Here is a 22558-nt window from a genome sequence, read left to right as displayed (position 1 = left end):
CGACGTCCGCGCGTTCGAAAGGAGCTAAGTAATAATGCCAGCGACGACGCTGGTATAGCGCTGACAAAGAAACAGCATTTATGCAGCGTCACTGTTCACATAAGACTTTTCTGAAAACGACCGGGCGTCTCTCGAGTTCAATGTACACATAAGTACCGAAGCACCGGATAATTTCAGGACTCTACGTCAAGTACGAAAATTAAGTTTCATGGCTGTAGCGATGCGGATGTCATAAAAAAACGCTAAAATATAAAGGAAAGTTCGAGATGATGTTGACAAGGTTTTACTCGAGGGAACGCTGAAAAATTAACAAAATGACGTCGTGTCATTGATGTCGGCGCTTCGTTAGCTGTCAGGATTAGCTTTTAGTGCCGTGAAGATGAAAACCTCAATAAAATGAAAATTGCCGTGAGCAAGAAAAAAGAAACATCTGCAGAACATCCTTTATTGTTCACTTACGTTAGCATAGTGTGACACGTGATGCCGACGCAGTTACTTATTGCTAATAGTTGTTAGGTATACTGCGTGCGGAATCCCTTATTTCGTGAACAAGCCCTTGGATAGGTGTAGTATAAGATATACTTGTGCAAGTTGAAATAATAGACAGCTGTACGTAATTTTGATAAAAGCACATCGTAGTGACGGCTGGCCTTTCTCTTATGGACCATCGGGTCTTATTTTATTAGGTTTCATTGAAAAACCTAATAAAATAAGAAACCTAATAAAATTTATTAGGTTTCATTGAGGGCGTAACACAGTGGGTCGGAAGCGCGAGAATGCAAGACCACGTTGTCTGTTTCTAAATGGCGGGTGTCGTCAGCCAGCGGCAGAGAGCGCGTCACCTAACCTGCCCCTTACCAGATCCCCTATGGCGCGAGGAATCACACGTCTGCGAGGATTTCTGAAAATGCGATTTCTCCGCCCCCATCTAACCACGTCTGTCGCGCTACGGCGACGCTGTCAAAACGAGGTGCGACGCACTACCATAGCATTTCCGAAAGGAAGGGCTGCCGCTGAATCATGCCTAGAGAGCGTACAGTAAGGACGTCAGTATAACAATGTAGTATTCCTCTCCCACTGCTGCCAGGATACCGAGAGACGCAGGTGGGTACAGAAAAAGGTCAATCACAGCTGCACTAAAATTAAACTCTGAAGGTGGAAGAAAGCAAAGAACTCTCGCTCATCAGCGACACTTCGGCGACGTCAGCCTCTTACCCACAGAGTTACTGCATAGGCTCCCACTCCCAGGAGACAACCACTTATGTTCCCACGTAGCCGCATAACGCCTCGTAGACGTGGATCACGTGAAACGACTGCGTTACATACGTGCATAGTTGTTACGTGAGATCGTGCAAGTAGCCCGTTCCCCGAAAAATCGTGATCATACGTCCTTGGGCGCCGGGGTGAGGACGGTATTTGAGTGTTGCCTTCTCGAAAGGAAGAAATTAAAATCCGGAAGGCGTCAACACTGCCCGGCGCGCCATCGTTTCATGAGCGCCAGAGTAGCGTCCCTTCTTTTTTTTACAGCGAAAGCTGTTATGAGATCATTTCAGCGGCCGTTTTTGGCGCCGTAGTTGTCCGCCGCCGCCGCCGCCAGTGTCCGTAACCGCCAGTGCTCGAAATAAGAAAAAAAAAAACGCCAGGCCTGCGCTGAAACCGCAGCACAGTCACAGCGAAAGCTGAAAGAGCGGCGTTTCTAGAGCCGGTTGTAAGCTCTCTTGGGGCTACAAGTACCAACTACGCCATAAATACAAGCAAGGTACCCACTACGCCATAAATCACAATTTTTGTGAAGTTGGGAAGCACCTACTAAGCCATTATTCGTCATTCTGCGGAGAAGCGAGGCACCAGCTACACGTCTGTAAGGCATTATGTGCACTTTGTTGACGCGATGACTGATGACGATGAAGAATTATGGCTCAGTCCTTGTAATGGGTTGGAAGCTTTAAACGGCCCACCAGTTATGCAATTTGCATTTGGTGACGCCCGGTCGTTATTTCCCTATCCCGTCATGCTGTATAACATGAAGAACTTTACTGAGACCCCGAGGAAATGGATCATGCGCTTATGGGCTTCCTTGGCAACCAATACTAGTGCACTTGCGAGGAACCCACTACGCTATAAATCAATGTAATTTTTGAGAAGTAGGGAAGCAGGCACTATGCCATTTTTCGTCATTCTACGGAGAGCCGTGGTACCTGCTAAACGCATGTAAGGCATTATACGCTTTGTTGATGCTGTGCCTGATGACGATGAAGCATTATGACGCCGCTGTTGTATTGCATGGCGACAGAGGAAAATAGCGACCGGGCGTCACCCAATGCAAATGACATAACTGGTGGGTCGTTTAAAGCTTTCAAACCATTACAAAAGGGCTCAGCCATAATTCTTCATCGTCATCAGTCGTCGCGTCAACAAAGTGCACATAATGCCTTACAGACGTGTAGCTGGTGCCTCGCTTCTCCGCAGAATGACGAAATGGCTTAGTAGGTGCTTCCCAACTTCACAAAAATTGTGATTTATGGCGTAGTGGGTACCTTGCTAGTGTACTTGTATTAGTAGCCCCAAGAGAGCTTACAACGGGCTCTAGAAACGCCGCTCTTCCAGCTTTCGCTGTGACTGTGCTGCGGTTTCAGCGCAGGCCTGGCGTTTTTTTTTTTCTTTTTTTTTTAATGCCGCGAACTCGACCAAACCAGCAGCTGCGGATTGTCGGCTGGTGTTTTTATTGTCTTAGTTATCAGTGCATACTGGTCAAGAAACGTTGGTTCATGTACTCTCTCTCTCTCTTTCTTCTTTCTTTTTCTTTTTTCTTCTTCTCTCTCTTTTTGTCTTTTTTTTTTTTACTGCGCACGTCAAACGAAATGATATTCTCTTCCGCGCATGTGTTTCGCGCAAGGCAAGCTGCCTGTGCCAAAATGCGTACCCGCTTGCCCTCGCTCGCTCGCAATAGCGCCATATAGGTCGCCGAAAGCTAAGTAATTAATCGGTGGGGTTTTACGCGTCAAAATCGCGATATGATTATGAGGCACGCCGTTGTGAGGTACTCCGGATAAATTTCGGCTACCTGGTGTTCCTCAACGTGCTCCTAAATCTGCAGAAAGTTGTATACTCCACGCGGGGAAACATTGTTGTAGTAAACGGCCCGTAAATGTTTCCCTTATGCGTACAAGAGTCGTGCTTTATATCGTCACCATGCAACAGGGCGGAAATCAGCAATCAAACCAACAAATATGCACGCTTGTGCCTGCATATTTTTTAATTCTAAGACTTCTGCGTATTTTGACAGTGTGTACTCAAGCTAACGTTGCCGATGTTACACGTAGCGCGAGCGTCAATGTTCAGCAACCCGTGAAAACGTCGAAAAGGTTAATCACCTCGTTTTGTCCTCACTCGCGGGCAATGCCTTGTATTGTAAAGAAAAAAAAATTAACGAAATGAAAGTAACAACCTTTAACGATACTCCAGGAAATGAAATAAAAGTACGTGAACTACGTGACCATTTAGCATCCAAGCTATTTTCCTTCATCCCCAACCAGAATATTCAAAACTTACACGGAATTAACACTGCTTGAAGCGTGTTTCGTCCTCAAAAAAAAAAAAAAAAAATGCGCAGTTGTACGCCTAAAGAAAAATGCTCGTGCGTCGCACGGGTGCGTGAACTTTTAGAACAAGCAGTATTCGGTAAGCCCGCTGCACTTCGGTTGCGCTGTTCGATTAACGTAATCGCGGTTTAATCTTAACGTCGTTCTTGTGACACGTGCCGCCCCGTATACTGCGAAGAATGCGACTGCGCCGTAATCTGTCGTAGTCCCAGTCCCCTTTGTTTCGATATTTCTTTTTTTATCGGCAGAGATGACCGCTCCGCCGCTCAAATCTGCGCGCTCCGCTTTCAACTACAGCTGTTTTATCGCTCGCCTCAAGTTACTATCGCCGCGAAGAACTCGCCCTCGTACCCACGCCGTCTCCTTCGCGTCATCGAAAAAGTGAGGCACTACCCGCCCGCGCGGGGCTCCTTTCTTCTCAGTGGACCGAACTATGAGCTCCAAAAACACGTAAGTTTGCGTCCAGAGTTATATTCCGGTTGATAAATGAAAAAAGCTACAAAGCTTCCTTTCGTGTGCTGGCGACCGAAGCTATTGCGCAGCGTGCGCTCAGCCTAGTCAATGAGGAACGCTTCACTGCAGCGAACTGCTCGCAACAACAATCGTGTTTTCTCGTGCACACTGCATGCTTCTGTGCGTTCGATCGACGTGGTTTTTACTTGTCGCGTAGAAGTCGCTCAGCTGCAGAAATACGAGTACTACAACTACTTGGACTGCCCAGACGCGAAGTCCGTTAAATGGCGCAGCGCTTGCACAATAGTTGCGTTGCTGGCGGCGGTAATCGTTAATACTGCTCCTAACTTTCTTTCAGGTGTGCTTGTTTTTTTTATGTTTGCCCTTGGTTGTTGAAGCACATCATGAAAATGACGGGCCTTTTTTTTTACCGCGTTTTGATTAGTTCACTCTGAATCACCGCCACGAAGCCATGACTGCAAGCGCTTCCATATTTTGTTGCCGCTCTAGCAATTTCGTTGCTTTGTGTCGGCAGGTAAGTTTTTCTTGGCTACATAACGCGAGAACGTCCCCATTGTGGATATCTGTGGAAGTGTATTCGTAGTTATGAGTCACTCCGGTGGATGTGCATAAATCATTCCGCAGAATCGTGATGCCCACATCGGCTCCTGGATTACTTCGGGCGCAAAACAGTATGAAAATATATTCCGTTTTCGTCATCTGTTCTTAAATGACCTCTTAAGGGTGTGGCTGCATGCACAGATGCACAGGAAGAATATGACATGCACATAACATTTTGTACGTTGAGACTAAGATCGGATGGCTGTTTGCTCATGCATTACATGATCGGTCTAAAAGTGCATTCGTGACCACAGTGTAATGTGCTCTCTGCCAGCGTACTTAGCGCCTTGATCCGAGTCATATGGAATTAGTGCAAATTTACTTGCCACCCTGTAACAGACGAAGTAAGAATTTTCTTCGTTTACGATTCTGTATACGCCATATCAACGTGGTCAGTGGGAACACATACACAAAAAGCCATCAACTTATTAGCGACTTATAATCGTGAGCCCTTGAGCTATCCTTTGCACTGAGTCGCATTTACTTAAAACAGAGGGACGCAGACTTGAGGGATCGCGGTTTTATGATTAAATACCGCAGAAGGGTGTACAGGCATAAAGAAATTTTCGAGAAGGCAGAAAAACTGCGCCGTAATTTTTCTTTATTTCGCCTTGCATTCGTTGGGCGGAATTTCACGATGTCTGCACTATTCGCTTGGTGAGCATGTTCTGCGAAAGGCCGCCATTTTTTATTCGAACATTCAGTCTGCAACGAGACACTGAACCGACGCATCCCAAGTGCACCACGCTTTTCGTCCCGCGAAAGATGGTAAGCACGTGTGTCGTGACGAACAGCGTTTTTCAAAGGGCAGGTAGTTTTCCACTCGGAAATAGTGCGCTCTTGTTATGCCGCGCATGCGAACTGCTCATCAAAAGCGGAGAAGCTTTAACGACCTAAAGCCGCGCATAAGTCGACGTTTGACGACGACGGTTTCGTGTTGACAAAACACACACGTGCCAGCGAGGGCAAGTGATTACGAAAGTTTGATCTTGCGCAGCCAATTAAGGAAAGAAAGCGGGCACGTAGCTTCAAAAGGCGCCGTGTTCTGGAAAATGCAACAAATCACCCTAAAAATTTTTCCACGCGACGACATTTCAAGCAAATGCACGGTATGGTCGCAATTTTTTTTTTTTTAGTGGATGCCTTATTTTCCGGATTAGGTTGTATGCCCCGTACTCGTGGTATTTGAAGGGCCCCTGAAGAACCTCGCATACAAAGAACTAGCACATGCTTTTCCCTCGGTGCTTCTAGTATCTTCACCGCACATTGTTACGCCGAGAGGGTGCTTCACGTGACGTCACTAGGATACAAGCAATCGATTGGTCCACTCAGGAAGGATATAAGGAACCCAAGCTCAAGGATATACGCTGCCGGCGAAGGCGGTTTGTCGCCGGATTTGGCAGAGGCGGCGGCACGGACATCTGCGCGCATGCGCTCCTCATTCGGCCTGGAGCACTGCGGCGTCGGTCCTAGAAGCGGCCCCCGCTTCGGCGGCCGTCGAAGCGGGGATGAATAATTAAGAACTAGGTACATTATCAGATGCGGGTGATTACAATAAACTAGTCTGTTTCCGTGGCTTACACTTCTGAAAAGCTAAAGTTCTGCAACTTCATGTAAGCACGTAAGTGACCTGACAACTGCAATTTTAGCAGCGGAGCTGTTTAAGCTCGAGGTTAGGCCGTACAGTGTGAAAAAGCTACCATCATGATCGGCCTCTACCTTCTAGCGCGTTGTTCGGCCGGCGCGCGCTCTCTTCGTCCTCTTCTTCATTGTCAGAAGACCTTGTTAATTATGGATAATTGTTAAGGCCTTGCTAATTAAGACTTCGATGATGAAAATATTGCCAATTAGGATATTGCTAAATGAGTCCTGGCTAATGATGTACCGGCTAATTACGATCTCGAGAATTATGAACATGTTAATTGAGGAATTGTTAATTGTGACCTGCTTAAATAATGAATTACCGGCTGAGACAAGTACTTAAGAAATTGTTAAGAACAAGCGAATTAATAACTAATTAATCGCTCACTTCACGTCGCCACGACGACGCTTCGCCAAGCAATATAGTTCTACGCTCCACAAAGCCCAGCCCTTGAAATACGTAGCCAAACCTTTTATGAGAACCCAGCGTTTTCTTCGCTCTCAGCCCGTGCGGCGCACGGCTCTTAGTATTGTTCCCGGTAAAGAGAGAGATAAAGCTTTATTTGACCAAAGGATTCGGGCACGAGATTGTCATTTGTTTTCAACGATCCTCCGCCTCCCGACAAAGGCAAAAAGCCTGCGTGAGCAAAGGCGAACAACCGTGTTTGGGCTTTTGTACGTAATATACAATTCTCCTATGGCTAAGCGGTCGGTCACCGTTTCGAGGGTGTTTTATCAACATCGACTCCGTAGCCCCCGGCTAGACCGCAATGGTTACGTTGTGACGCACCACCGATGCAATCCGAGAGCTCTGCACGTGCGCGGAAGCGGGGGTGCCGCCTATGGAGACGCGCAGTGGATCACGCCCGCCTGGATCGGGGCGCGCGGCGCGCCTATGATCCAGGCGGTCATGAGCGGATATTGCCAGTTACAATATTTCTGCCATAGATGGCGCTTCCTGTCGAGAGCAGTGGCGCCGCTCGTCGTTGCTTTGGAAGCCTATATCAGTTATTTTTTCTGCTACACCGCTATGCCATGTAATCGCACGGCAGCTTTTTCTTTGTCGCCTCACTTGGCTGTTATGCGCAATAAACGGATTTCCCCTCGTGTAACACTGTCTGAATCACGAGCATTTGTCTTGGGCGGCCAGTCAGTCGATTCGGGTGCCGCCTGTTCCAAAAAAAAAAAAAAGAAAAGAAAATTCAGGCAGCCGTTCAACTCTGTGAAGGAAAATGGCCAGTCAGCACGTTGCACAAGGTTAGACAGTGGGGCTCTTCGATTTTCGGACTTCTGGCAGTTCTCTGGCAGCCAGAGATAGCCAGAGGGTCAGCCAGCTAGTTCCGGTCGGGACAGGAAGCAGCGTCTTGGTCACGTGTGTGGGAAGCCCGAGACAACCCGAAGCCATAGCTCGGCACACTCACTCATCAGTGCACTCACTCACACTCACTCACACTCATTTGAACGTTGTGAGTGTGAGTGTGAGTGAGTGCTCATGAGTGTGAGTGGACGTGAGTGTGAACGTGAGTGAGCACTCATGAGTGTGAGTAGGCGTGAGTGTGAACGTGAGTGAGTACTCATGAGTGTGAGTAATGTGAGTGTGAACGTGAGTGAGCACTCATGAGGGTGAGTAGGCGTGAGTATGAACGTGAGTGAGTACTCATGAGTGTGAGTAGTTGTGAGTATGAACGTGAGTGAGTGCTCATGAGTGTGAGTGGACGTGAGTGTGAACGTGAGTGAGCATTCATGAGAGTGAGTTGGCGTGAGTGTGAACGTGAGTGAGTACTCATAAGTGTGAGTAGATGTGAGTATGAACATGAGTGAGGACTCATGAGTGTGAGTGGACGTGAGTGAGCACTATGAGGGTGAGTAGGCGTGAGTATGAACGTGAGTGAGCACTCATGAGTGTCAGTAGTCGTGAGTATGAACGTGAGTGAGTGCTCATGAGTGTGAGTGGACGTGAGTGTGAACGTGAGTGAGCATTCATGAGGGTGAGTTGGCGTGAGTGTGAACGTGAGTGAGTACTCATGAGTGTGAGTAGATGTGAGTATGAACGTGAGTGAGGACTCATGAGTGTGAGTGGACGTGAGTGTGAACGTGAGTGAGCACTCGCGAGGGTGAGTAGATGTGAGTATGAACGTGTGTGAGCACTCATGAGTGTGAGTAGGTATGAGTATGAACGTGAGTGAGTGCTCATGAGTGTGAGTGGACGTGAGTGAGTACTCATGAGTGCGAGTAGGAATGAGTATGAACGTGAGTGAGTGCTCATGAGTGTGAGTGGACGTGAGTGTTAACGTCAGTGAGCGCTCATGAGGGTGGGTAGGCGTGAGCTAGTATGTACGTGAGTGAGTGCTCATGAGTGTGAGTAGTCGTGAGTTTGCACGTGAGTGAGCACTCATTAGTGTGAGTAAGTATAAGTATGAACGTGAGTGAGTGCTCATGAGTGTGAGTAGGCGTATGAAAGTGAGTATCTCGTGAGCGTGAGTGGACGTGAACGTGAGTAAGCACTCATGAGTGTGAGTAGGCGTGAGTGTGAACGTGAGTGAGTACTCATGAGTGTGAGTAGACGTGGGTATGAACGGGAGTGAGTACCAATGAGTGCGAGTAGTGTGAGTAGGCGTGAGTATGAGCGTGAGTGAGTACTCTTGAGTGTGAGTAGAAGGAAGCTGTGTGTGAGTAAGTATTGACGAGAGTGAGTGGACCTGAGAATGAACGTGAGTATCGACTGTATGTTGCCATGAGTATAACGTGAGTGATTACCGATGATTGTGAGTAGACGTGAGTGTGAACGTGGGTGAGCTCTCACGAAAGTGAATAGACGTGAGTATGAATGTGAGTATCGACGAAGGTAAGAAGACGCCACTATGAACGTGAGTGACTACCGATGAGTGTGAGTTGGCGTGAGTATAACAGTGACTGAGTGCTCGTGAGCGTGAGTAGACCTATGAACGTGAGTGAGTACCAGTGAGTGCGAGTAGGCGATAGTGAACGTGAGTGAGTACTGATTTGTGTGAGTAGGCATAGTATGATCGTGAGTGGGTACTCATGAGTGTGAGTAGAAGTGAGTACGAACGTGAGTGAGTGCTGATGAGTGAGTATACATGAGTATGAATCTGAGTGAGTGCCGGTGAATGTGTGTATCGACGGCTGTGAGTGGAAATGAGAATGAACGTAAGTGAGCCCCGATGAGTGTGAATATAAAAGAGTATGCAAGTGGGTGAGCACCAATGAGGGCGAGTAGAGTGAGTATGAAAGTGAGAGCCGATGAATGAGAGTAGACGAGAGTATGAAGATGAGTGATTACCGATGTGTGTGAGTATACGCGAGTGTGAACATGAGTTCTGGGAGAGTGATAATTGAGTGTGAACACGACCTGTGAGCGTGAGTAGATATGGATATAAGTGCGAATGTATGACTGTGAGTATGACTGTAATTGAGTATGACTGTATCAACATGAGTTAGCGCCATTAGTGGGAGTAGACCTTATTATGGACGTATCGGTTAGTGTAGGTAGGTAAATAAAACTGAGTGATTGAGGAACCATGATGTGTGCCTTTGAGTGGTAGTCGGCATGACTTTGAATGTAAGTACTCAGGAGTGAAAGTTGAGGTTAGTATGAAGGTAAGTTAAAAGCACCAAGGAATGTTTGTCAGAGGTCGGCAAAGTTTATGGCACACACTCACTCGTTCACTCAAAAAATATGCTGCTTCTTATGGGCTCACTTGGTCTCAAACTCGCTAAAACACTATTCAGCAATGCTCACTCACATTCAGGCTAAAGAGAGGTTTTCTCAGCCGGATTCACGTGGACTTAGAAGCATCAGATTTTTCTCCAAGTGAACGCACGCGGACTCCACCCTAACAATATTGAGAACTGCCAGGCTCGTTGGGACTCAACATCACCAGTTCGTCCCAAACGGTCTCACTCAACGACTACAAAAAAGATCAACGACCATAGCTCGGCACACTCACTCATGAGTGCACTCACTCACACTCATTTGAGCGTTGTGTGAGTATGAGTGAGTACTCATGAGTGTGAGTGGACGTGAGTGTGAACGTGAGTGAGCACTCATGAGTGTGAGTAGGCGTGAGTATGAACGTGAGTGAGTGCCTATGAGTGCGAGTAGGCGTGAGTATGAACGTGAATGGGTGTGTCTATGAGTGTGAGTAGGCGTGAGTATGAACGTGAGTGAGTGTCTATGAGCGTGAGTAGGCGTGAGTATGAACGTGAGTGAGTGTCTATGAGTGTGAGTAGGTGTGAGTATGAACGCGAGCGAATGCCTATGAGTGTGAGTAGATGTCAGTATCAGTGGCGTAAATCCCGGGGGGGTCAGGGGGGTCCTGACCCCCCCTGTGTTTAGACTGGGGGGGACCCCCTATGCAATGGTCCCCCCCTGAGATTTTGCATTCGAACATCTTCCATCTTGACTTGCTTGAAGTTTATTTTCACACGTGCCATTCAAAATCGCCTCAGAGTTCCAGCTCTCAGATACAACGAAAGAAATAAGCACAATTCAACAACTTACGATAATATTTTTACGACATCTTCCCTGCGATGTTCAAAGTCTGCAACCACATCCATAGCACCAATCACGAAAGCCGCTGCCATCAGGGGCGTAGCCAGACATTTTTTTCGGGGGGGGGGGGGGGGGTTCAACCATACTTTATGTATCTTCGTGCGTGCGTTTGTATGTGTGCGTGCATATATGCGCAAGCAAAATTGAAAAATTTCGGGGGGGGGGGGTTTGAACCCCCCAACCCCCCCCCCTTCGCTACGCCCCTGGCTGCCATGCAGCGGCCGTTTATCCACGTGGTGACGTACCATTGCGCCTTCTAACTCGCTGAGAGCAACGAGATTCGTGAAGACATTTCTTCAGCACCGAGTCTGGGGCGAGAGAAATTGAGTAAGAGATATTCGGCCTTTGCTTGCAAATATCGCCACAAATGAGTCATCTTTTCACACCCAACTGAAACTGCACGCATTTTTCAGTACCCCTGTTCTTTCCGTCGCCCCCATATGTATACTTCCGGAGCCCCTGGCTGCGCGCGCGTTTTTGACGAACTTCTGGGCCCGATCCACCCGATCGTTCAAACTACAGTGTTCTAGAAGTGTTCGCAGCGTCACCTTAGAGTCACTTAGAGTCAGAGGTAGCATATGCAGTAACTCTACGTCACCTGAAACTTTCCGGCGGGTTGCAGGGCGCGGCTAGCTCGCGTTGCTCTTTTGCGGCAAGAAAAGTCAGAATTACGGTGCGCAACACACGAAACTTCTTTTCATGCAAATTTCTGTGAGTTGTGAAATAAAGTGCTGTCGTTGTGATCGATTTACAGAGGGTGGGCGATATTTTAATAGGCTATGATGAATATGAATGCTCCTGCGTGTGGGGCGTTCAAGTTTTTTTTTTTTACTGCTGGTCGATACGATTTTCAATGCCCTTTCGCCACTGTAGCGATCCTAGCGACTTCACTCCCGCCTTTCGAGCCCCACTATACCGGATATAAACAATGCCTCATTTTTTATTTATTTGCGTGCGCATGAGCTGGTCTGTGCGACTAACCTACTTAATGCTGTTTTTTTTTTTTTTTCGCGAATCAATAATCGGCGGAATCACTTGGCTTTGTATTAAATGTATCCGCACGGTAATCTTAAATTTTTTTTATTTGCAGACATAGATCATACAAGGTTACCAAAACTGGTTGGACTCGTAGGCGATATATATTGGTACGTGCGGGTCCAATGAAAAAAAAAACTACCTATACATAGGTATTATGAGTACATAACAAGTAACATACATTACGTGCGTACATTTTTATTACACTGCAGAATTGCACCACCAAAATAACACTCGACAGCGTCACGCGCTGACAAACTAATTTTATTTACACGAAACCCTGCCTATGTATGCGCAAATGCTGGCCATATCACAATATGGATTAACAATGCATGCATGGTCACTCGTGATAAAACAATAAACTGCCGATGACAACCGTCGATCTAACTGGAGCATCTCAAAGGAGCCCAATCCCCGTGGGCCTCCCCTGCTACTTCAATCATCCCCCCTAAATCTCTTTTTTTTTTTGTAGATCGATCTCTATCCAGCCCGTTTCATCTGGCAGTAGTTCTGTGCTTAGGACTTCGAGCGAAACAAGCAGCCAGAATTCTTTATCATTTTTCAGAAGTACCCTGACCGCTTTACCAAAGCACGAGTTAGGTTTTGCTGTCACCGCCCTCATATTTTCTTGCTTTTATTGTTATCGCACTTGACTTTGCGCGGTCACTCTCAGCTTCGTTGCGTCCAGCTGTTTTTTGTTGTCAAACGCTGCACCAGATATTTCTCTGCACGTACGCTGCATGCTCTATGTGCACGACCGCCGCAGACTGTAAAAAGCGCCTCCCTCCAGTCCAGATGCAGCGGCGGGCCGTCTTTGAGACAGTTGCAGTGTACGGATAGACACAGATGCCGCTCCTTCAGAAAAACAAGCATACATAAGTGCAGCAAAGCTGCTCGCGTGGCGCCGACAAAGGTCCTTCAAGCGAATGAATGGCGGGAACATGCGCTTCAGGGTATGCACGAATGGAAACAGTAGCTTCTACTACTTGGGTAAGCTTTAAAAAAGAATAAAATGCTCAACCCCCTTCTCCCTCCGTTGTTCTTTTTTTTTGTGATCTCTTGTTGTGTCATTGTGGTGGCCCTCTCCCCGCCTCCAACCCCGCGTTCGTTTATACCCCCCCCCCCCCCCCCGGAATTACAGCGTAACCAGCGTAACCCCGACCAAGAGGATGCGCTTCACACCCCGCAAGAGAAGTTTTCAGGAGAAACTGGCGGCAAGACCCCTGGCGGGCGCCCAAGCAATCGACGCGGAGAGGGCCGTGGAGGCGCGGCGCAGAGATACGGCAGTGAGCCCACTGCCCAATTCTAGTACACTGTAGTTCAAACGAAGACGCCTGTCCTCCGGTTTCACTTTGTGGCGGAAAAGCAGGGAGGCAAAACTTTCTTTAGTAGGTTGGACGACGGCAGAGAATCAAGACGTCCGCTTGGTTTGAACGCATCACGAAGACTGCTTTGTTTGTTCACTATTTACAGTGCTCTCGTAGAGAGGGAAAATGAAAAGGAAAATAGAAATACAGAAACACAAGCACAGTCAAAATATTTTCTCTGCACCCCGCACGTGCAACAAACTTGAAGAACAGAGGGAGAAAACGCTTTCCCTGTGTTGGGTGACGCTCCCTGTGGCTTTCAGTGTTCTTTCACGGGGTGGGCGCGTGGGTCGTAAAACGACGAATGTCAAGGACGTTCTCCGCTCTTCCTGTACTCATCGTCGCCTTCAACCTCCTTGGTGGCAACCCCGAAAATGCGTCCCCCGGGTTGCCCCTCTTCCTCCTTTTCGCCGCGGGGTTTTCCAATTAAAGCTGCTTCGAAGTGGGGGCTGCTTCCCAATATTCGACAAATACGACATCACTTGTCAGTCGTTCGGCAGTTTCAGCCTGCACGCGTCCACAGAAGTGCTGCCAGCACTGCAACCGGCCGCGCAACCTTCTTGGCGTAATGTGCTTGTGACTTTCAACTGGACTGGGAAGATGCCGCACAAGCGGCAGAGTTCGCTGAGCTCGTTCTTTCTGCCGAACTCCAAGCGACCTTCTTCGGAAGACAATGTCACCAAAAACACTGATGAGGTGAGCCTTTCATGTAATTGATCATTGATTATAATTTTGTTTTGTCGGGTACCCTTAGTGCAACATACAAGGATTTTTATTCTGATTAAAAAAGGGGGAAGTGACAGTTACTTGAATGCCGCCTTGAAAGCCCAAAATGGCTTGCAGTCATTAGACAGGTGGAGAACTACCACGTTACGTTAAACAACTAACAGGAATCTGCTAGATAACTTTTAAATCAATGGTTTCGTGAACTACGTTGCAACTAGCTTCAATGGAGCTATTATTAGGACTACTCTAATTCATACAATTCGCTAAAAAGCAAGGAATGTTTGGTGGTTTCATCCACCGGTTCCAGGATCACGCACCGAAGGAATTAATGCCATTTAGAAGAGTGATTTAGACGCTTCGGCCAACTCTTCATTACCTTAGAATAATAACAGAGAGACGAACTAGTGAGCTGCAAGCGGAGTTTGTGGTGTCTTGACTTCTCTCTTGTTTCCGTGCTTGCACGCCCAGTCATTTTAGCATGAATCGTCATCGCCTTGGAGTTGATAGAAGCACACGCACAGCAGTGACATGTTATCAAGGCATTGAGTCCAGTGACGAGCTACCCGAAAACTCTTCTACGCACCATCTACATGGCTTTCCTAGCGCGGTTCTTGAATCACGCGAAGGAACCTCGAAACTTTGCAATGTTCAGCCTCCCAGCTTTCCTGCAATATGCCAGCAGGCGAAAGTTTCCCCACGCACGATCTCCAGGCTGGTGGCTAACTTTCGGACAGTCTGTTTATTCATGAACAAAAGTGTTTACAATCAACGAACACGTAGCCGTGAGAATTTTTCGAAACGCTGCTGTAATAGCTGAGTTACACGTGTTTGATGATACAAAAAAGGCCCTCGCTCGTTTCTCTCTTTCCTTCGTTCATCAGCTCGTCTTTCCTCTCAACACCTTCTCGACTGCTATGGAAAGAGAGGTCGCGCAGCTACGTGTAGCCGCGCGTCCTCTCACTCCATAGGGAAAGGGCGCGGCGCCGAGTCCACACGCCACGCACCCTCGCATGCCATGCACCCTCGCAATGTGAAGGCTCAGAGTTGCGTATTTGCGAAGAAAAAAATATTAAAAAGCGCATACTTCAATCTCCCGTATATTAATGGCACAAAACATCCCATGATGGCATGATGCCCTCTTCGTGTTTATTCGGACATCAAGCAGGAAGTGATGTAACACAGAGCGAACCGTCCAAGGGCGTCGCCCCATGGCTCCTTCAATCAACCGCTCCCGCGGTGAGAAAGCAAGGAGAAGGCTTTATGTGAATACCGGGCTCTAATTTTGTTATGCAAACATAAGCTGCGCAACGAGTTCTTGATATCTGTAAAAATATTTTGTGTATGCACCTGACGAAAGGGACATGAAAGTGACTTCGGTCACCTCTTTCTTTGTCATATGCTCTTTCGGAGAGAACGAGGCGAGGGGGAATAGTGTGGGGTCGAGTGTGGAACACTCTTTTTTCTGCCTTCTTGGCGTCACGTAGCACGTGATCTATATACGAGCAGGCAACTGACCAATAATCCTAACACTCCTAAGTTTCCTGAAGTTTCAATTCACATATATACCCTATAAAGTGGACGGGGAGATTACCGCCGCCGTAGCGAAGTGGTAGAGCATCGGACGCGTTATCCGAAGGTCGCAGGTTCGGTCCCTGCCGGCGGCAAGTTATCTTTTCGTCTACTTTACTTTCTTCACATTTATATTCTAATTACTACAAATAACACCCCCTATACTTTCCTTGGCATTGCTGTGTGTTAGTTCTCATTAATACCAATGTTTCGCCATACTAGTGAAGATGTCGCGAGGTGCTGTCAACTCAGATGAGCATTCACGCTTGCTTCAAAATCAAATTAAGATAACTGAATGCTAACGTCCGCCAGTTATAAACGGCCAGAAGTACCCTTGCACGCATACAGACAATCAAACAATACAAACGTCTCGAGGTTTCAATTTTGGTGTCAGTGTTCCTTTAACGTTTGTTTCATATCCAGTGTGTAGATTCATCGAATACTCATCTGCTGTTTGGAAATGTGTTGTAGAAACTAGTTCAGAACGTTGTATGACTCATTCGTCGCGCAGTGCAGATCGTCAAGAGCATTGCAATAACGCGATGTATGAATATTTGTGTGTTTTCTTTTTGTTTTATTGTAAAGTTTTCATTTTTGTGTAAAATAAAATGCACATTTCTAATAATCAAGATGGCTGCCATGCAAACTCCGGGACCCCCCCTGTTGTTTTGCTGGATTTACGCCACTGGTCAGTATGAACGTGAGTGAATGCTTATGAGTGTGAGTAGGTGTGAGTATGAACGTGAGTGAGTGCCTATGAGTGTGAGTGGGCGTGAGTATGAACGTGAGTGAGTGCTTATGAGTGTGAGTGGGCGTGAGTATGAACGTGAGTGAGTGCCTATGAGTGTGAGTAGGCGTGAGTATGAACGTGAGTGAGTGTCTTTGAGTGTGAGTCGGCGTGAGTATGGACGTGAGTGAATGCTTATGAGTGTGAGTGGGCGTGAGTATGAACGTGAATGAGAGCCTATGAGTGTGAGTAAGCGTGAGTATGAACGTGAGTGAGTGCCTATGAGTGTGAGTAGGCGTGAGTATGAACGTGAGTGAGAGCCTATGAGTGTGAGTAGGCGTGAGTATGAACGTGAGTGAGTGTCTTTGAGTGTGAGTCGGCGTGAGTACGAACGTGAGTGAATGCTTATGAGTGTGAGTGGGCGTGAGTATGAACGTGAATGAGAGCCTATGAGTGTGAGTAAGCGTGAGTATGAACGTGAGTGAGTGCCTATGAGTGTGAGTAGGCGTGAGTATGAACGTGAGTGAGAGCCTATGAGTGTGAGTAGGCGTGAGTATGAACGTGAGTGAATGCTTATGAGTGTGAGTGGGCGTGAGTATGAACGTGAGTGAATGCTTATGAGTGTGAGTAGGTGTGAGTATGAACGTGAGTGAGTGCCTATGAGTGTGAGTGGGCGTGAGTATGAACGTGAATGAGAGCCTATGAGTGTGAGTAAGCGTGAGTATGAACGTGAGTGAGTGCCTATGAGTGTGAGTAGGCGTGAGTATGAACGTGAGTGTGAGCCTATGAGTGTGAGTCGGCGTGAGTACGAACGTGAGTGAATGCTTATGAGTGTGAGTGGGCGTGAGTATGAACGTGAATGAGAGCCTATGAGTGTGAGTAAGCGTGAGTATGAACGTGAGTGAGTGCCTATGAGTGTGAGTAGGCGTGAGTATGAACGTGAGTGAGTGCCTATGAGTGTGAGTGGGCGTGAGTATGAACGTGAGTGAGTGCCTATGAGTGTGAGTAGGCGTGAGTATGAACGTGAGTGAGTGTCTTTGAGTGTGAGTCGGCGTGAGTATGGACGTGAGTGAATGCTTATGAGTGTGAGTGGGCGTGAGTATGAACGTGAATGAGAGCCTATGAGTGTGAGTAAGCGTGAGTATGAACGTGAGTGAGTGCCTATGAGTGTGAGTAGGCGTGAGTATGAACGTGAGTGAGAGCCTATGAGTGTGAGTAGGCGTGAGTATGAACGTGAGTGAGTGTCTTTGAGTGTGAGTCGGCGTGAGTACGAACGTGAGTGAATGCTTATGAGTGTGAGTGGGCGTGAGTATGAACGTGAGTGAGTGCCTATGAGTGTGAGTGGGCGTGAGTATGAACGTGAGTGAGTGCCTATGAGTGCGAGTAGGCGTGAGTATGAACGTGAATGGGTGTGTCTATGAGTGTGAGTAGGCGTGAGTATGAACGTGAGTGAGTGCCTATGAGTGTGAGTAGGCGTGAGTATGAACGTGAGTGAGTGTCTATGAGTGTGAGTAGGTGTGAGTATGAACGCGAGCGAATGCCTATGAGTGTGAGTAGATGTCAGTATGAACGTGAGTGAATGCTTATGAGTGTGAGTAGGTGTGAGTATGAACGTGAGTGAGTGCCTATGAGTGTGAGTGGGCGTGAGTATGAACGTGAGTGAGTGCTTATGAGTGTGAGTGGGCGTGAGTATGAACGTGAGTGAGTGCCTATGAGTGTGAGTAGGCGTGAGTATGAACGTGAGTGAGTGTCTTTGAGTGTGAGTCGGCGTGAGTATGGACGTGAGTGAATGCTTATGAGTGTGAGTGGGCGTGAGTATGAACGTGAATGAGAGCCTATGAGTGTGAGTAAGCGTGAGTATGAACGTGAGTGAGTGCCTATGAGTGTGAGTAGGCGTGAGTATGAACGTGAGTGAGAGCCTATGAGTGTGAGTAGGCGTGAGTATGAACGTGAGTGAGTGTTTATGAGTGTGAGTAGGCGTGAGTACGAACGTGAGTGAATGCTTATGAGTGTGAGTGGGCGTGAGTATGAACGTGAGTGAGTGCCTATGAGTGTGAGTGGGCGTGAGTATGAACGTGAGTGAGTGCCTATGAGTGTGAGTAGGCGTGAGTATGAACGTGAGTGAGTGCGAAGGCTGAAAATATTGGGGTGAGTGAGTGTGAGTGAGTATTCTCTTACAGTGCCGACCTATGCCCGAAGCTGCCCCAAGATCGCAAAATCGAACGCTGGGACAGCCAGCGTAAACGTAAACAAACGCTACCGCCGTGGCAGCAAACGAAACTTTGCGCCGCGTGCGTGTTGGTTTTTCTGCATTGCCCGCTTGAAAATATGTGGCTAGGTTTGCTGAAGAGCTGAAGTGATATTCTCGAGCATACGGATTTGGGTTACGATCACGTACGTTCGCAAAATCGTGCGCAACTCGCCCCGTCCGTGAACAAAACAGCCAGCTGGCGCACGGCGCCACGAAAGCGATGCAAGATGAGCTACTGCGCCGCTAACGGCTTAACCAGCTCACGTCTGCTTAGTACGTGTAACAGTCGCTGCACAACACGACGCGAAAATCTCGCGAAAGTGATCGTGTTCCAAAAGAGCTCGAGGATCTATCGCGTACTACGTCGCACACACGCCTTGACCAGCTTGCGTTTTGTCATAACTTGACACATGCATGTCATAACTTGACACACGGAGCACGCTCTGGCTGGCTCTGGCAGCCCGCGGGTAGCCAGAAGTGGAAAATCGAAGAGCCCCAGTGGCACATGTGTTTATGTGCATCATTTAGTGATGGCAGTGGCGATCGCTTTGTGATCACTCTGATATACACTGATTATTATAATAATTGCTGGGGCTAAACGTCCCAAAACCATGATATGATTATGAGGGACGCCGTAATGGAGGACTCCGGAATAATTTCCACAAACTGGGGTTCTTAAACGTGCACCTAAATCTAAGTGCACAGGCCTCAAGCATTTTCGCCTTCATCGAAAAATGCGGCCGCTGCGGCCGGGAGTCGATTCTGCGACGTTCAAGGGACACTAAGGCGCAAAACGATTTTTCTCATATTAGTAAAGTACTCTTTCACAATCCCCAAAACACCACGCTTGTTGCGGGAAGACGCTTAGGAAGCGAGAAAACGCGCAAAAACAAAATGTGGGTGGCGACGACACCTTGAAGTTTCCGCACTATTCGCCGTGACGGCACCTGTTCTGACGGCGCCTACTATAGGGACTACGTAGTTCCTAATCGGTAAAAATGAAGTACATTGTCCCCTGAGGGGGCCATAGACTTAACATACCAAGTTTGGGGTTAATTTTGTTGAGCCATTGGTGCCGAAATACGATAAATACACTTTGAAATTTGGAGATTTCGGCGCGAAGTTTAAAAATGAAACTTTGAACGTGATTTTCTCCTCTATTAATAAACCTATGATGGCGAAATTAACGGCATTAGAGTTCTCAGAGCACAATTTATCGATCTAAACTGATTCATTGTTTCTCTTTAGTGTCCCTTTCAATTCAGCAGTCGAGCACCATAACCACTAGACTGATATACACTGATTGCTTCGGGTAAAACTATACACAACCGTTATTTAGTTGAGTAATTTGTACTGGCTTTTTTTTTTACTTTTCACTTCAAAAATTTTCACTTCAAAACAAGCCCTTCCATCAAAAACCGAGTAAACCATTTTTTGTCTAGTTTGAAGATGTTCACATTGAAGACTCCAACGATCATCGCATGGCCCGTATTTTGAAGAATATATACTTATCTTATTATTTTTTTTATTAACGCCATCAGGGGCGGAGTACTTGAAGTTTTCTTCACTTCTGCCGCCAGTCGACCCGGTATTGCAATGTCTCTGGGACCGGCCCCCCACTCGCCATTTCTTTGTTTTTGACGCACGGAGGTGGAAAATACAAGGAACCTTGGCAATACCCATATTCGCTGCAACGTGCAGAGGCTGACGCAGCAATGATATCCCGTAGGGTCATGTCGCATGCGAGGGTCGTGTGTTAGGGCCACATTACAAACACAAGTGGAACTTTGCAGCTACCGCAAGGTAGCGACTGCGGCCTGAGGAACCATCCGCAGCCAGCCACTCGACCGCCGAAATGTGCGAAGTCCGAACAGACGCAATGTTCAGTATTGATATTGTCTGCGTGTCGAAGAAACAAGCGGTGACGAGGAGACAGCGCCTGTAAAAAAAAAAGGAAGGCGAAGGCGAGAAGGAAACCGCTATCTTGCCTTCGAACCTGGAGAGGTTTAAGGGCCCTTTTATGAAGTCTGATTCATACGACGAGACAGATTGCGAGATGAGATGGTAGAGCTACAACGAATGGCGATGCTTTTCTGCGATGATTTTGTGCGTGTCGTAATTCGGCGGGACAGAGCTACGCCATGCTCATCAGTTCGCTGAATTGGCAATTTATGCCGTTTTGTGAATCCCGCTTAGAGCCGCTTCCTATGAGATCAGAAAGTTTAAAGGCTGTTAGAGAGACAATGTCGGCCGAGCCGCTATAAACTGTGTTGTCAATGTTTTTTTTCCTGTCGCCCTCTCTGTTCTGGCGTATATATTTTTACACAGCCCTTGTACAGTGTCTTTCGCGGATAACAATAGAAAACGGTTTTTTACAATTTTTTTTTCACAAGGTCATTTTTCTTCGATGGTTATTCTCAATGCATTCACCTTCTTGACTGCACCACAGCTAAATTAAGTAGCTATGGGGCCATTCCATGCCAAATCAACCAGTGTTTTTTTCCGACCATCATAGATATTACAGAAAAAAATTTTCACGTTTTTCTTGAAGCTCATTTGTCGTTTTTCGAAAACTCGTTCTGCTCGCTTATTTCTGCTGCCAAAAATTTCCCCGCCAATTTGTGAGAGTCTAGCTTTGCGCTGACTGAGCTAGAGAGCATTAAACAACAATTTTTTTCAAAGGCCGTTTGTGTGGTGTACTTGATAAACTGGTGTTTTCGGCAGGCTAATGAACTGATGTAACTAAAAATAATGACTTCCTTATGTATATCAATTCTTCGAGGGCTTATGGCACGAGCGAAATTGAATAAAGTTCCGAAATTTGAGACTTTTTTTTCCGGGAACAGGGCAAATTTAAAGGGCTTAAATAAAATATGTATTGGTGGCCTGTTCAACATGCTACAAAAGAAAAAATAATTTAGGCGCTGAAGGTATAGCAGTTCATCTGGAAAAAATTACAAATTTCACTTTAAAAAAGAAAAAAGTTCTGTATTCAACGTCAAAAAACTCGTTTTGGTGGTCGGACTAAAAGTATGCATTATACCTCATTAGAAAGCTCTACATATTAGCTAAACATGTGCGAAATTACAAGAGGTATTATTTTTTAAACTTGAGGAATATTTTTCTGAAATTTTGTATCTGCACCAGCTTTTCGCCGGCGCAACTCAAGCGGCATGAAGCATTCGCAACGGTGATCATCAGCCAAAGCCCACTGACCTGGGTTGCAGACGGCAAACTTGGAACCGTCTTCAAAGCTATCGAAAATAAAACGGGGTTATCTGTGTTTTCGTGCCAACTAAAATGCTGTGTAGTTTTCAGCAAACATTGTGTTGCGGAGAAATACTTCTTTCTTCCTAATTACCTATCCAAGAGACAGGAACGCAATATAAAGTAACTGCCATCCGTACATACGGAAGACTGCAGGGGCGAACTTTTGTTTTTGTGCGAGGATTTAAAGTGAGCAAGGAGCGCTGTGCCTGTGTGTAAAGAACAACACACACTGCAAAAATTCTCCTATATATACTCCACCTCGTACTTCCCATCCGAAAGATAATGTGTGACACGCCATGGTAGCATAGTGGCTAAAGTGCTGCGCTCGAGGACGCAGGTTCAATTTCCGGCCATGGCTGTCGCATTTCCATCGGGGCGAAATGCAAGAACACCCGTATACTTAGATTTAGGCGCAGGTGAGTGAGCCCCAGAGGCCATAATTAATCCAAAGCCCCCCCACTACGGCATGCCCCATAAATATATTGTGATTTCGGCACATGGTATCACGGAATTCTTTTTTTCTCTTGGCTGTGCCGCGGGAACGCTTTGACATCAGAAAAAAAAACTGCCTTTTTCAGTGAGTGAGTGAGTGAGTGAGTGAGTGAGTGAGTGAGTGAGTGAGTGAGTGAGTGAGTGAGTGAGTGAGTGAGTGAGTGAGTGAGTGAGTGAGTGAGTGAGTGAGTGAGTGAGTGAGTGAGTGAGTGAGTGAGTGAGTGAGTGAGT

General features: G+C 47.0%; 1 protein-coding gene across 1 annotated transcript in view; it reads left to right on the top strand.

Annotated features, from left to right (window-relative positions):
* The first annotated feature begins 3843 nt into the window (after window positions 1-3843).
* Window positions 3844-22558, top strand: part of LOC119405922 (uncharacterized) — a 36825-nt gene continuing 18110 nt past the window's right edge. The window contains exon 1 of the mRNA XM_037672757.2: window positions 3844-4052. Coding sequence (XP_037528685.1) covers window positions 4036-4052 — 17 coding nt within the window. The 5' untranslated portion in view covers window positions 3844-4035. The remainder of the gene's footprint in view (window positions 4053-22558) is intronic.

This window comes from Rhipicephalus sanguineus, chromosome 1, assembly GCF_013339695.2.
Source record: "Rhipicephalus sanguineus isolate Rsan-2018 chromosome 1, BIME_Rsan_1.4, whole genome shotgun sequence".
Classification (NCBI taxonomy): Eukaryota; Metazoa; Arthropoda; class Arachnida; order Ixodida; family Ixodidae; genus Rhipicephalus; species Rhipicephalus sanguineus.
The sequence above is the reverse complement of the archived record's forward strand: the minus strand, read 5'-3'. Positions and strand labels throughout refer to the sequence as shown.